Source organism: Salvelinus sp. IW2-2015, unplaced genomic scaffold, assembly GCF_002910315.2.
Source record: "Salvelinus sp. IW2-2015 unplaced genomic scaffold, ASM291031v2 Un_scaffold136, whole genome shotgun sequence".
Taxonomy (NCBI): domain Eukaryota; kingdom Metazoa; phylum Chordata; class Actinopteri; order Salmoniformes; family Salmonidae; genus Salvelinus; species Salvelinus sp. IW2-2015.
In genome coordinates, this window is record NW_019942520.1 from 135898 (window position 1) to 152635 (window position 16738).

At 41.9% G+C, this 16738-nt stretch overlaps 1 protein-coding gene across 2 annotated transcripts in view; it reads left to right on the forward strand.

Moving 5' to 3' along the window:
- The window catches only part of LOC112068165 (ras-related protein Rab-40B), a 42346-nt gene extending 27882 nt beyond the window's left edge, over window positions 1-14464 (forward strand). For both annotated transcript variants that reach the window (XM_024135225.2, XM_024135226.2), the window contains exons 4-7: window positions 6951-7011; window positions 11388-11465; window positions 11991-12213; window positions 12695-14464. In XM_024135225.2, coding sequence (XP_023990993.1) covers window positions 6951-7011; window positions 11388-11465; window positions 11991-12213; window positions 12695-12996 — 664 coding nt within the window. In that variant the 3' untranslated portion in view covers window positions 12997-14464. The remainder of the gene's footprint in view (window positions 1-6950; window positions 7012-11387; window positions 11466-11990; window positions 12214-12694) is intronic.
- The last annotated feature ends 2274 nt before the right edge of the window (window positions 14465-16738 follow it).

Sequence of the window (16738 nt, forward strand, 5' to 3'; positions counted from 1 at the left end):
CCTAACCCTAGGGATAACCACTAAGCCTAACCCTAGGGATAACCACAATAAGCTGATTGCAAAGCTGCAGCTTGTGAGAAGAAGGAGAATATGAGTATCTAAACRGTGRAAGGTTATTATCCWTTATTTGTATTTCTTTCCCCTATAAAACATCTTCTCCCTCCATAGTAGGCTGTTGTGTAACTAATCTCATCCCCAGGCTCAATCTCAGAAGAAAAAGAGCTGGCTGGTGGATGAGATTTTTATGTACCAGATGGTTTGTAGTGTCATTATATTAAATCATATCAAGAAACAACAATTTAGTGTCTTATATGCGCGTGACGATGCACTCTCTCATCGAATTAAAAACACAGCTGGATTTCAAATCTAATAGTCAGAAGTCTAGGCCTAAGGCCAAAGTGTGTGCGTGTGCCAACCTAAACACTGCTCTGGCATCCAGGTCTGGAGAATGCAATCTGGAAACATGTTATTGCTCTCGCTCTGCTCTCTCACTACCCTCCCAGATTTAATTATTTTAAATGCAGGTTTAAAATACCAGTGTCGTTAATCCTGTCTTTGTAAGACCAATTATGTGGAATGTATAAATTGTCTGAATTTCACAGACAAATATACTATACATTTGAGAAGTGATTAGTGTTGCTAAACATAGATAATCATCGGTGATGGTCTGACAAGTGATTGGTTGGTTGTTGGCCAACAGCAATMGATGGGTCGTTTCAATGAAAAGAGTGTTTTTAAATAATATATATATTTTAAATAGAAATTGTGCACAAATATAGATTTTGTTAAATGWAGAGTACTTTAATATACAGGGCCAACATCCCGTTGAAAGTCTACAACCCGTTGAACATGTTTCACATTTTGTTGTGTTACGAATTCAAATGGATTTATACAAAATACTCTAATGTCAAAGTGAAAAAAGGTTTTACAAATGAATAACAATTAAATAACTAAAATATAGTCGTTGCATAAATATTCACCCTCTTTCTTTAGACACTCCTAAATTAGTTCAAAAGTCAAATTTGGCTCAACAAAATGACATAATAAGTTACATGGACTCACTCTGTTTGAAATAATAGTAGTTGACATGATTTTTGAATGACTACTCCTTCCTCGATCCCCCATGCACACAACATCTGTAGGGTCCCTCAGTCAACTATTGAATTTCAAGAACAGATACCACTACAAAGACCAGGGAACTTTGCGAAAGCCTCATAAAGAAAGGCAGTGATTGGTAGATGGGTAACAATAACAAATCCGATATTGAATACCTATTTAAGCATGGTCAAGTTAATAATGATGCTGTGGATGATGTATTAAACTACCCAGACACAAAGTTGTCCTTCTGAACTGAGCTGCAGGATGTTATGTTATAGGAGGGCCACAACAGTAGTCTAATGTTATAGGAGGGCCACAACAGTAGTCTAATGTTATAGAAGGAGGGCCACAACAGTAGCTAAATGTTATAGAAGAGGGCCAAACAGTACCTAATGTATATAGGAGGGCCACAACAGTAGCCTAATCTTATAGGAAGGCCACAACAGTAGCCTAATGTTATAGGAGGAGGCCACAACAGTAGCCTAATGTTATAGGAAGAGGGCACAACAGTAGTCTAATGTTATAGGAGGAGGCCACAACAGTGTCTAATGTTATTAGGAGGAGGGCCACAACAGTTAGCTAATGTTATAGGAGGAGGCCACAACAGTAGCCTAATGTTATGAAGGGAGCCACAACAGTGCCAAATGTTATAGAAGAGGCCACAACAGTAGCCTAATGTTATAGGAAGAGGGCCACAACAGTAGCCTAATGTATGAAGAGGCCACAACAGTAGCCTAATGTTATAGAGGAGGGCCACAACAGTACCTAATGTTATAGAGAGGAGGGCCACAAACAGTAGCCTAATGTTATAGGAGGAGGGCCACAACAGTAGCCTAATGTTATAGGGAGCCACAACAGTAGCCTAATGTTATAGGAGGCCACAACAGTAGCCTAATGTTATAGGAGGAGGGCCACAAACAGTAGCCTAATGTTATAGGAGGAGGGCCACAACAGTAGCCTAATGTTATAGGAGAGGCCACAACAGTAGCCTAATGTTATAGGAGGAGGGCACACAGTACCTAATGTTATAGGAGGAGGCCACAACAGTACTAATGTTATAGGAGGAGGGCCACAACAGTAGCCTAATGTTATAGGAGGAGGGCCACAACAGTAGCTAATGTTATAGGAGGAGGGCCACAACAGTAGCTAATGTTATAGGAGAGGGCCACAACAGTAGCCTAATGTTATAGGAGGAGGGCACAACAGTAGCCTAATGTTATAGGAGAGGGCCACAAAGTAGCTAATGTTATAGGAGGAGGGCCACAACAGTAGTTAATGTTATAGGAGAGGGGCCACCAACAGTAGCTAATGTTATGGAGGGCCAAAGTAGTAAGGATATAAGAGAGGGCCACAACAGTAGGCCTAATATGTTATAGGAGGAGGGCCACAACAGTAGCCTAATGTATAGGAAGAGGGCCACAACAGTAGCCTAATGTTATAGAAGAGGGCCACAACAGTAGCCTAAGTGTATAGGAAGAGGCCACAACAGTAGCCTATGTTATAGAAGAGGCCACAACAGTAGCCTAATTTATAGGAAGAGGGCACAACAGTAGCGCCTAATGTTATGGAGAGGCCACAACAGTACCTAATGTTATAGAGGAGGGCCACAACAGTAGCTAATGTTATAGGAGGAGGGCCACAACAGTAGCCTAATGTTATAGGAGGAGGGCCACAACAGTAGCCTAATGTTTAGGAGGAGGGCCACACAGTAGCCTAATGTTATAGGAGGAGCGCACAACAGTAGCCTAATGTTATAGGAGGAGGGCCACAACAGTAAGCTAATGTTATAGGAGAGGGCCACAACAGTAGCCTAATGTTATAGGAGGAGGGCCACAACAGTACCTAATGTCTATAGAGGAGGCCACAAAGTAGTCTAATGTTTATAGAGGAGGCCACACCAGTAGTCTAATTATTATAGAGAGGCACAACAGTAGTCTAATGTTATAGGAGGAGGGCCACAACAGTAGTCTAAGTTATAAACCAACAGAGTAGTATGTTGAGAGGGCCACAACAGTAGTCTAATGTTATAGGAGAGGGCCAAACAGTCTAAGGTATAGGAGGCCACAACAGTAGTCTAATGTTATAGGAGGAGGGCCACAACAGATATCATGTTATAGGAGGAGGCCACAACAGTATCTAATGTTATAGGAGGAGGGCCACAACATAGTCTAATGTTATAGGAGAGGGCCACAACAGTAGCTAATCGTTATAGGAGAGGGCCACAACAGTAGCCTAATGTTATAGGAGGAGGCCACAACAGTAGCCTAATGTTATAGAGGAGGGCCACAACAGTAGCCTAATGTTATAGGAGGAGGGCCACAAACAGTAGCCTAATGTTATAGGAAGAGGGCCACACAGTAGCCTAATGTTATAAGGAAGAGGCCACAACAGTAGCCTAATGTTATAGGAAGAGGCCACAACAGTAGCCAATGTTATAGGAAGAGGGCCACAACAGTAGTCTAATGTTATAGGAGAGGGCCACAACAGTAGCTAATGTTATAGGAGGAGGGCCACAACAGTAGCCTAATGTATAGGAGGAGGCCACAACAGTAGCCAATGATAGGAGGAGGGCCACAACAGTGGCCTAATGTTAAGGAGAGGGCCACAAAGTGCCTAATGTTATAGGAGGAGGGCCACAACAGTGCCTAATGTTATAGGAGGAGGGCCACAACAGTGCCTAATGTTATAGGAGGAGGCCACAACGTGCCTAATGTTATAGGAGAGGCCACAACAGTAGCCTAATGTTATAGGAGGAGGGCCACAACAGTAGCCTAATGTTTGGGAAAGATTTAGTCAAGTGGTAAAAGAGGATGATAACAGTGCCCATGTCATGTGATGATGGTGAGGCGCTATACAAATGTCAGTCACAATAAGGGGACTTCAAAAAGGCCAATGGCACATCAAGGGAACTGTTGCCTTCTGCTCAGATGGTTTACATGGAAACTGAAATCAGGACACTGACTGTAGGTCTAGAACCTCTCACATAGTCTTAATATTAACTCCTACAGAATAAGTATTTCTTGCAGTAAAATTATACCCCAAATGTACATTTTGACTCGGGAACAGGAGTGGAGAAATATGATTTCTTTCTTTCAGCATCTTGAGAGAATGTGAATGTGCAGTTAAATACCGTCTGTACAAGTGCTGTCTTTATCAGAATCATAAAAGCTGATAGTATTTCAACTACATCAAATATGCATCCAATGCCGAACTAAAATCTTATCAGAAACATGTTGGGTCGTTTTCACAGCTGATAGAACTTTACCGACGGCAACTAGATTGAAGCGTTCATTCTGTAATTGATGACCTTATTCTGGTGAGTAATGGTTTATTTAGTCTTCTAGGGCAACATATAATGACAAAAGAGAAGCAATTGACAAACAAATAGCCAGTTAAAATGTCTGAAATGATAAGCAGAAACGTCTGCTCCTCCCCTCCGGTGTTCGACGTTGTCGGTTTACTAACTACCGGCCCTGGCTGCCCATCATTACGCACACCTGCGCCTCATCAGTTACACCTGGACTCTACCACCTTCCTGATTACTCCCCATATATATTAGTTCTCTGTTGTTGTTTCCCATCAGGCGTTATTGACTCTGTTTCCATGTCCCGACACTACTCCTGTTTTTGTATTGTTCACATTCTATTAAACTCTCCACCTGCTTCCTGATTCCCAGCGTCTATGTTACAGATGAACACCTCGGTATTATGGAAGCAGCAGTTGATCAAGATTTCTTTCAGATGGTCAGCGAACAGGGAAACCTACTTCACTAACAGGGAAACCGACTTCGCTAACAGGGAAACCGACTTCGCTAACAGGGAAACCGACTTCGCTAACAGGGAAACCGACTTCGCTAACAGGGGAAACCGACTTCACTAACAGGGAAACCTACTTCACTAACAGGGAAACCGACTTCGCTAACAGGGAAACCTACTTCGCTAACAGGGAAACCGACTTCGCTAACAGGGAAACCGACTTCGCTAACAGGGGAAACCGACTTCGCGAACACCACGACCAGCTGGCTCAACTGGGAACGGCTATGGAAGAAGTCCTCCACGTTTTGCAGCGTCTAAACGTTACCCAAGGGGCATCACCTCCCTCGGGCGAAGGATTATCTACCACCAGTCAACCTAGCGAGCCAGTATCCCAGCCCATCCAGCAGTTTGTCCCTCCTGGACAAACTGCTTTACCCAATCCTGAACCACTCTGGCTTTACCCAATCCTGAACCACTCTGGCTTTACCCAATCCTAAACCACTCAAATATATCCATCAAAATGCTGTGGCTTCCTACTCCAGTGCTCCCTCTATTGCTGTCTAGACATAATTGCAAAGCCTTATGTTTGGGGCGAACATGAGTGACTGCTTCCTTATTTTCAAGCATGRTGGTGGCTGCATCATGGTATGGGTATGCTTGACATCGGCCAAAGACTGGGGAGTTTTTCAGGATGAAAAGAAACGGGATGGAGCTAAGCACAGGCAAAATCCGAGAAGAAAATCTGCTTCAGTCTGCTTTACACCAGACATTGGAAGAGGAATTCACCTTTCAGCAGGGCAATAACAAAAAGCCAGATTTACACTGGAGTTGCTTACCCAGAAGACAGTGAATGTTCCTGAATGCACAAGTTACAGTTTTGACTTAAGTCTGCTTGGAAACCTATGACAAGAATAGAAAATGGCTGTCTAGCCATGATTCCCAACACCTTAACGGAGCTTGAAGAATTTTGAAAATAATAATGGGCACATATGGCACAATCCAGGTGGCAAAAGCTCTTATGAGACTTACCCAGAAAGACTCACAGCTGTAATCACTGCCAAAGGTGTTTCTAGCATGTATTGACTCTGGGGGGTGAAGACTTATCAAGGTATTTTAGTGATTTAGTTTTCATTCATCTAAACATTCACAATGTTTCTTCCACTTTGACTTTACAGAGGATTTTGTGTAGATCGTTGACACAAAAAAAATACAATTAAATACATTTTAATCCCACTTTGTAAAGCAACAAAATTTTAAAACATGTCAAGGGGGTGTAGGCTTTATACAGGCATTGTAGACCACATGGAGAATTAAATCATGTCAAAATTCCCCCCGTCAATCCTGTGTTACTTCTAGGAAGATTTCGACCCACTTAATCCAAACATTTCTCAAAGTTTCACCATCATTGTAAAGGCATTAGTTATTTTGTTGCTTTGACAAAGTCATTTCTGAAGATTATGATTTATTTTATGTGATTCATTCAGTGTGCCTCATTTTAAGGTCAACACTTATGTGAACTGAACTTTCAATGTAATATGGTTTTACTTCCTTTTTTATATTTTTTAAAAGAAACATAGTGTAAAAGTGTAAATCATAGTGTAAAAGCAAGAGAGCTGGTTCTACTCTTTTTGGTCATTTTCTGGTGTTTTGTGGTGGGAAAATGAGCGGGTCGAGCACAACACGTCAACGCTGTTACCAATGTTTTAGTAATTAAATGTTTTTGGGAAATATGCGTTCGATTGCCACTCCCTGTTGCACACAAGCTTCCATTCCCCAGGTCACAAGGAGATTTATGGATGATTTAAAATGCAATCGTCAACCCTGCTACGGTCAAACATAGTCACTTGTTTTTTTATGAAGTTGAACATGTGCTTTTAATGACAGAATGTTACAATTTGTTGAAATCAAATGTTTTTTTAAAGTTTTTTTTTACCAAGTTACACTTTTCAAAAGGCACAGAATTTTTGTAACGACCCAGATGCCTTGCCCTGAATAAGGTTGTGAGATTAAGGGTGGAATGCTGTGTGATTTGATTGACAGGTGTTTGACCTGTTGACCCTTTAACCCTTGACCTCTAACCTTTGTGTGTTGTTTCAGGGACACATCTGGCCAGGGGCGCTTCTGCACAATCTTCCGCTCCTACTCCAGAGGAGCACAGGTGTGTGTGTGCGTTTAAGTGTGCACCTTTGCCAAAGAGAGTGTGTTTAGCATTTTTCAGTACGTTGTTTGATTAATGGGCCAGTCTACACAATCAGAAAACAAATAGCATAGTGTTTACAGCAGGGGAATGCTGCTGCTGTTGAACACTGCACAGTAAACCCTAATGTATAAAACATGTCTTTACTGCACAGTAAACCCTCATGTATAAAACATGTCTTTACTGCACAGTAACCTAATGTATAAAACATGTCTTTACTGCACAGTAAACCTCATGTATAAACATGTTCTTTACTGCACAGTACCACTCATGTATAAACATGTCTTTACTGCACAGTAAACCCTCATGTATAAAAACTGTCTTACTGCACATATAGTAACCCTCATGTTAAAACATGTCTTTACTGCAACAGTAAACCCTCAATGTATAAAACATGTCTTTACTGCACAGTAAACCTCATGTATAAAACATGTCTTTACTGCACAGTAAACCCTCAGTTAAAACATGTCTTTACTGCACAGTACCTCATGTATAACATGTTACTACACAGTAACCTCATGTATAAAAATGTCTTTACTGCACAGTAAACCCTCATGTATAAACATGTCTTACTGTATACATGTCTTTACTGCACAGTAACCCTCATGTATAAAACATGTCTTTACTGCACAGTAAACCCTCATGTATAAAACATGTCTTTACTGCACAGTAAACCCTCATGTATAAAACATGTCTTTACTGCACAGTAAACCCTCATGTATAAAGTCAATTAAAACATGTCTTTACTGCACAGTAAACCTCATGTATAAAACATGTCTTTACTGCACAGTAAACCCTCATGTATAAACATGTCTTTACTGCACAGTAAACCCTCATGTATAAAACATGTCTTTACTGCACACCCTGTACTAATGTATAAAACATGTCTTTACTGCACAGTAAACCCTCATGTATAAAACATGTCTTTACTGCACAGTAAACCTCATGTATAAAACATGTCTTTACTGCACAGTAAACCCTCATGTATAAAACATGTCTTTACTGCACAGTAAACCTCATGTATAAACATGTCTTTATGCCTCAGTAAAACCTCATGTATAAAACCATGTCTTTACTGCACAGTAACCTCATGTATAAAACATGTCTTTACTGCACAGTAAACCCTCATGTATAAAACATGTCTTTACTGCAAGTAAACCCTCATGTATAAAATGTCTTTACTGCACAGTAAAACCTCACTGTATAAAACATGTCTTTACTGCACAGTAAACCCTCATGTATAAAACTGTCTTTACTGCACAGTAAACCTCAGTTATAAAACATGTCTTTACTGCACAGTAAACCCTCATGTATAAAACTGTCTTTACTGCACAGTAAACCTCATGTATAAAACATGTCTTTACTGCACAGTAAACCCTCATGTATAAACATGTCTTTACTGCACAGTAAACCCTCATGTATAAACATGTCTTTACTGCACAGTAAACCCTCATGTATAAAACATGTCTTTACTGCACAGTAAACCCTCATGTATAAAACATGTCTTTACTGCACAGTAAACCCTCATGTATAAAACATGTCTTTACTGCAAGTAAACCTCATGAAACATGTCTTTACTGCACAGTAAACCCTCATGATAAAACATGTCTTTACTGCACAGTAAACCCTCATGTATAAAACATGTCTTTACTGCACAGTAAACCCTCATGTATAAAACATGTTTTACTGCACAGTAAACCCTCATGTATAAAACATGTTCTTACTGCACAGTAAACCTCATGTATAAAACATGTCTTTACTGCACAGTAAACCCTCATGTATAAAACATGTCTTTACTGCACAGTAAACCCTCATGTATAAAAATGTCTTTACTGCACAGTAAACCCTCATGTATAAAACATGTCTTTACTGCAAGTAAACCCTCATGTTAAAATTCTTTACTCGCACAGTAAACCCTATGTATAAAACATGTCTTTACTGCACAGTAAACCCTCATGTATAAAACATGTCTTTACTGCACAGTAAACTCATGTATAAAACATGTCTTTACTGCACAGTAAACCCTCATGTATAAAACATGTCTTTACTGCAAGTAAACCTCATGTATAAAACATGTCTTTACTGACAGTAAACCCTCAGTATAAAACATGTCTTTACTGCACAGTAACCTCATGTATAAAACATGTCTTTACTGCACAGTAAACACATAAACTCATGATAAAAATGTCTTTACTGCACAGTAAACCTCATGTATAAAAATGTCTTACTGCACAGTAAACCCTCATGTATAAAACATGTCTTTACTGCACAGTAAACCCTCATGTATAAAACATGTCTTTACTGCCAGTAAACCTCAGTATAAAAATGTCTTTCGCACAGTAAACTATGTATAAAACATGTCTTTACTGCACAGTAAACCTCATGTAAAAACATGTCTTTACTGCAACAGTAAACCCTCATGTAAAAACATGTCTTTACTGCACAGTAAACCTCATGTATAAAACATGTCTTACTGCACAGTAAACCTATGTATAAAACATGTCTTTACTGCACAGTAAACCCTCATGTATAAAACATGTCTTTACTGCACGTAAACCCTCATGTATAAAAGTCTTACTGCACAGTAACTCATTATAAAATAAAACGTTGTTTTGGAAACCTCACTCAAAGGCACATTATCTCTGGAGAAAGAAATAGCTTGAGAATTCCAACATAAAGAACATAGCAGCCTGTTTGAAAATGTTTTAGGATCACCACCACAGACGACCTGTAAAAACTGTGCTGTAGGCCTATACATGTAAAAGCCTACTGGCTCTGCTAATATTATAGAATAGAGACATTGGAGTTGTTTGTACATGTTTTCAAATCCATCTGTATATCAGCAACCTTCACTATTGACCTGGCATCCTTTCCTGTGAAACGGTACAGAATGGGTGGGCCTATCTAAACGGGTGGAGGGTACTGTGGACGGGCCTGTTCAAAAACAACAGTCGAATGATAAATTGTTAGTGGATCCAGTCCTTTTACCATGTAGGAAGTCAATTTAGTTCAACCACATCATGATGTGCTACTACTGACCCATTCTGGCTTTACCCAATCCTGAACCACTCTGGCTTTACCCAATCCTGAACCACTCTTGGGCTTTACCCAATCCTGAACCATTCTGGCTTTACCCAATCCTGAACCATTCTGGCTTTACCCAATCTGAAACCATCTGGCTTTACCCAATCCTGAACCATTCTGGCTTTACCCAATCCTGAACCACTCTGGCTTTACCCAATCCTGAACCACTCTGGTTTACCCATCTGGACATCTGAAATCAACAATCCAATCTGAACACTCTGGCTTTACCAATCCTGAACCACTCTGGCTTTACCCAATCCTGACCACTCTGGCTTTACCCAATCCTGAACCACTCTGGCTTTACCCAATCCTGAACCACTCTGGCTTTACCCAATCCTGAACCACTCGGTTTACCCAATCCTGAACACTCTGGCTTTACCAATCTGACCACTCTGGCTTTAACCAATCCTGAACCACTCTGGCTTTACCCAATCCTGAACCATCTGGCTTTACCCAATCCTGACCACTCTGGCTTTACCCAATCCTGAACCACTCTGGCTTTAACCAATCTGAACCTCTGCTTACCAATCGAACCACTGCTGATCAGCTACTGAGAATTCTCACCTCCCAGGCGATGAATGAAAATTACTTTGTGAATAAAAGTTATTCTTTTTTTAACTATTACTAATCTGCCCATTTATCTGACCATAGACTGGCTGTTACCATGGTGACAATGACACACCCTGCCATAGCGAGGCAGAAGGATGTGCTTCTTGAACACTGTGTACACACCATAACTATAGTCATCAAGAGTTCAAGTGTGTGTGTGCGGGCGGGCGGTCGGTCAGGTACACAACAAATAGAAGTCACACACACACACACACACACACATGATGCACACACACACCACCCACACACACACACACACACACACACACACACGTCTCTGGCCTCTAACAGTTCTATAGAATGCATGCTGATGGAGAATTGGCTTGAATCCTCAGTGTTAGTTGCTGGTGCCACCGGTGACAGTAAAACCTAATAGCAGTTGGACAGACTACTCTAGCTAATTGCATTTATACTGTAATGTGCATTTCCCTTTTTACAGTTTACACTCTTCCCCCATTAACGGAATAGTATGCTTCATTTTCTCTGACCTCAATTTTATTTAAGTAGCCTACTGTACACAATAGTACATATTATAATGTGCATCTCCCCTTAGAGAGTGTGTTTTAGAGTGCATTCTAGATTCCATTCTTGTTTTATGTCTCTCTCTATTTTCACAATACCCCTCCCCCATCTCTCTCTCTCAGGGTGTGATCTTGGTCTATGACATCACCAACCGATGGTCCTTTGATGGTATTGACAGATGGATAAAGGAGATAGATGAGGTAAGAGACATCGATCAATCGCTCCCTCCGAGTAGGTAAACCACTGCTGTGTACAAAAATGGCACCCTATTCCCCAAAGGGTTCTGGTCAAAAGTAGTGCACTTTAAAGGGAACATGGTGCTATTTGAGGCACTCTCACTGAATCGCTCTATTGCTCTATGATGTAAGACACATTGCTCAATATCTGCTTGTGAGCGTGACTAAACCTTCTCAGAACTCCATCCCACGCCTCTCGCCTCTGCTCCAAAACAACTCACCCACACTCATCAACTAGCCACACAGAGTTAGACTTCCAAGATGGTCCATGTTTTGTGAATAATATTATTCAACTTCAATGAAAATCACATATGGTAGAATACTCAACGATTTGATTCTTGAAGAGCTTTATCCCCCCCCCCCTTGTATTGCCACATTATTTTAGTGAATACAGGGAGGAACCCTATGCAACACACACACTCTTATCCAACCTGGTATACTAACAGAATCTGTACCTCACCACTTTCTGTTCCCTTCCTGTCTACCCAGCATGCACCAGGAGTTCCCAAGATCCTGGTGGGTAACCGGTTACACCTGGCCTACAAGCGTCAGGTGACCACGGAGCAGGCCCAGCTGTACGCTGAGAGGTTAGGGGTCACCTTCTTCGAGGTCAGCCCGCTGTGCAACTTCAACATCACAGAGTCCTTCACAGAGCTGGCCAGGATTGTCCTGATGAGGCACGGTATGGAGAGACTCTGGAGACCCAACAAAGGTGAGTGAGGCAGTGAACACTGAGCCTAGAGCAACTTCTCTGTCTCTACTCTGTCACTCTCTCTGTCTCTCTCTTGCTTCTCTCTCTCTCTCTCGCTCTCTCGACGTCTCTCACTGTCTCTCTCTTCTCTCTTCTCTCTCTCTCTCTCTCTCTCTCTCTCTCTCTCTCTCTCTCTCTCTCTCTCTCTCTCTCTCTCTCTCTCTCTCTCTGTCTCTGTCTCTGTCTCTGTCTCTGTCTCTGTCTCGCTCTGTTCTGTCTCTGTCTCTGCTCTCTCTCTCTCTCTCTCTCTCTCTCACTGTCTCTCTCTCTCTCTCTCACTGGTCTCTCACTGTCCCTCTCTCTCTGTCTCTCCTTCCTCCTCTCTCTCTCACTGTCTCTGTTTTAACCCAACAGTGCCCTCTCATGGTGTATTATTGCTATTTGTGAAATATGAAATATTTTCTCTCCCCTTCTCTCCTCTCCCTTCCTCTCTCTTTCTTAGTGTTGAGTCTCCAGGACCTGTGCTGTCGTTCCATCGTGTCTTGCACCCCTGTCCACCTGGTTGACAAGCTTCCTCTCCCCCTGGCCCTCAAGTCCCACCTCAAGTCTTTCTCCATGGCCAACGGCCTCAATGCCCGCATGATGCACGGAAGCTCCTACTCTGTTACCGCCACCAACACCACCCACATCGCCACCAAGAGGACCGGAGGCCAGCTGCTGAAAAATAAAACATGTATCCGTCCTCAGCAGCTCAGCCCGGCGGCCGCACAGAGCTGCACCGGCAACAGCTGCAAGATCTCCTAGCAACCGGCCCGAATAGGAAGTCTTTGGGACAGAATGTTGACATCACAGGAACAGGAAATTGGTGTTGCTCACTACTGCAGCTCATCTAGGCTCACCAAGAGCCAGCCACATGAGCTTCAAGGGTGTGTTCAATGAGGGGTGACCCCTCACAGCCCCCCATAACCCCACAGACCAGGAAGTTGTCACAGGGACTGGATGTTATAGGTTTCCAGACCCACAAGAGTCCCACCTGAGCTCCATGGTGGAACGAAGTTGTGGACGGAACCTGCCATGCTCAGAGGCTGTGGATTGACACTACGGTTCGCTAGCATTGGACCCAAAAGGAAGTTTTGACAACCCATCGTGTCTGAGCCATATGACTGTATAGTGCTTAATATGTTTCCATGAATACAGTATGTCAACATATGAACTGTTCAACTATATAGTACTATGTGTACACTTTGTGGATGATCTGTGGTTATTTTTGCTCTGTTGCCTCACCCAATGACACAAAGCATTCAAATGAGTTTCACACCTGTGGTCTAATTTCACAATGAAAGAAACGTTAGTGGACTGGTATTATAAATGGTATACTATATCGTTGCCTTTTAAACAAAATGCTGGACATAGCCTTTTTAAAGATCTGGCTACTGGTTTTACACACCGTTACTTTTTACAGTAAAATACTATTTTTGCCGACGTCTGGAACTTCAAGTCGGCAATTCTTTGGAGAAACCATTTGTACAATGAATTTGTATGATATGTACAGTTATGACAATGTTGTTTGATACTGTTTGTTTGATGTTGGGTTTGTAGGTGTTTCACAGTGACACAGATGATGCTATTAAGCAATAAGGCCCGAGGGGGTGTGGTATATGGCCAATATACCACGGCTAAGGGCTGTTCTTAGGCACGATGCGATCCGGCCATATATCACAAACCCCCAAGGTGCCTTACTGCTATTATAAACTGTTTACCAACGTAATTAGAACAGTAAAAATAAATGTTTTATCATACTTGTGGTATACGGTCTATAATAAACTGGGTGGTTCGAGCCCTGAATGCTGATTGGCTGAAAGCCGTGGTATATCAGACCTTATACCATGGGTATGACAAAACATTTATTTTTACTGCTCTAATTACGTTGGTAAGCAGTTTATAATAGCAATAAGGCACCTCTGGTGTTTGTGGCATATGGCCAATATACCACTGATAAGGGCTGTATACCGACACTCCGCGTTGTGTCGTGCCTAAGAACTGCCCTTAGCCGTGGTATATTGGCCATATACCACACCTCCTCGGGCATTATTGCTTAAATAAACCACAACCTTGAGCCAATCAGCATTCAGGGCTGGAACCAGCCAGTTTATAATTTCAGATAGATAGTGGCAACACCAAAGACACAGCAGACGTAGTGAGGACGTCACTGAATGAACAAGCTGTTTTGTACAGTAAATATTACCACTACAATAAATTTCACAAACAGGAACTGTCTTCTTTGCTCAGATAATAATTCATTGGATTTATATAGTGTTTTTCCACATGCTCAAAGCGCTGTAATCTGCAATCCACCACATCCGCCTATGCCGGCCTTCCACATCTGTGGTGGAAGGTGGCTGAGCTACAGTGGTGTTTTTCAAACCTCACGAAAACCTCTGTAGCATCTGAACGGTTTGGCCTAAAACTATTATGGAGAGGGGAGACTCTCACGAACACGATGGTGTTCTCCGTTTTGCTCTACGACCCCAACAAGTGTCAAGGGACTCGTCTGAAGTCGTTAACGCTGATGCGCCAACTTCTGTCTGTAGCTTCYGAACACGGTGGTTTTGCTCTACATCGGCCACAAGTGTCACACAGGACTCATCTGAAGGTAACCCATACAAATGAATAGAAGTATGGAGGTAGTTTTGTGCCGTCAAAAATAAGGGGATAAATACAATGAACAAAAATATAAACTCAACATGCGAAAATGTCTACGATTTTACTGAGTTACAGTTTACATAAGGAAATCAGTCAATTTAAATACATTCATTAAGCCCTAATCTATTGATTTCACATGACTGGGAATACAGATATGCATCTGCTGGTCACAGATACCTTTACAAAATGGTGGATCAGAAGACCAGTATCTGGTGTGACCACCATTTGCCTCATGCAGCGTGACACATCTCCTTCGCATTGAGCTGATTAGGCTGTTGATTGTTTCCTGTGGAATGTTGTCCCACTCTTCAATGGCTATGCGAAGTTGCTGGATACTGGCGGAAACTGGAACACGCTGTCGTACACATCCATCCAGAGCATCCCAAACATGCTCAATGGCTGGCATATCTAGTGAGTATACAGGCCAGGGAAAAATTGGGACATTTTCAGCTTCCAAAAATTGTGTACAGATCCTTGCGACATGGGGCTGTGCATTATCATGCTGAAACATGAGGTGATGGCGGCGGATGAATGGCACGACAATGGGCCTCAGGATCTCGTTACGGTATCTCTGTACATTCAATTGATCCATTGATGAAATGCAATTGTGTTTGTTGTCTGTAGCTTATGACTGCCCATACCATAACCCCACTGCCACCATGGGGCACTCTGTTCACAACGTTAACATCAGCAAACTGCTTGCTCACACGACGCCATACATGCTGTCTTTCATCTGCCAGGTACAGTTGATGAAACCGGGATTCATCCATGAAGAGGACACTTCTCCAGTGTGCCAGTGGCCATCGAAGGTGAGCATTGGCCCACTGAAGTCTGCTACAAAGCTGAACTGCTGTCAGGTCAAGACCCTGGTGAGGATGACGAGCTGAGCTTTCCTGGGACAGTTTCTGACAGTTTGTGCAGAAATTCTTCAGTTGTATAAACCCACAGTTTCATCAGCTGTCCGAGTGACTTGTCTCAGACGACCCTGGAGGTGAAGAAGCCAGATGTGAAGGTCCTGACCTGGCATGGTTACACGTGGTCTGCGGTTTTGAGGCCAGTTAGACGTACTGCCAAATTCTCTAAAACGACGTTGGAGGCTGCTTATGGTAGAGAAATTAACATTAAATTATCTGGCAACAGATCTGGTGGACATATTTGTAGTCAGCATCTCTGGAGAGACCTGAAAATAGCTGTGCAGCGACTCTCCCCATCCAACCTGACAGAGCTTGAGAGGATYTGCAGAGAAGAATGGGAGAAACTCCCCAAATACAGGTGTGTCAAGCATCATACCCAAGAAGACTCTAGGTTTTAATCGCTGCCAAAGGTGCTTCAACAAAGTACTGAGTGAAGGGTCTGACTACTTATGTAATTGTGATTTGCAAAATGTCTGAAAATTTGTTTTTGCTTTGTCATTTTGGGGTATTGTGTGTCGATTGATGAGGGAATTTGTTTTTTTTAATAAATTTTAGAATAAGGCTGTAACGTAACAATATGTGGAATTTAAAGGGTCTGAATACTTTCCCAATGCACTATATATATATATATATATATATATATATATATATATTTATATATCCTGAGCTTTCTTATATCTCCTAGATATAGGACAAACACTTCAAAACCTTATTCCTTATGCAAAAATGTTTGACTGTCTTTTATGCCATTTCTGAATGTGTTGTTAAATACATTTCTTTGGGCTTTAGTTGTAAAGACCAAATTCAATCATTTGCCCCCCCCCCCCCTTCACCACAACGGCTTAGACCGTTAGAGATTATGCAATAAATTATTGCTTAACAGTAATACTTTCAGGAACCTCTTTTGCATTTAATTGTCAAMTCTTTAT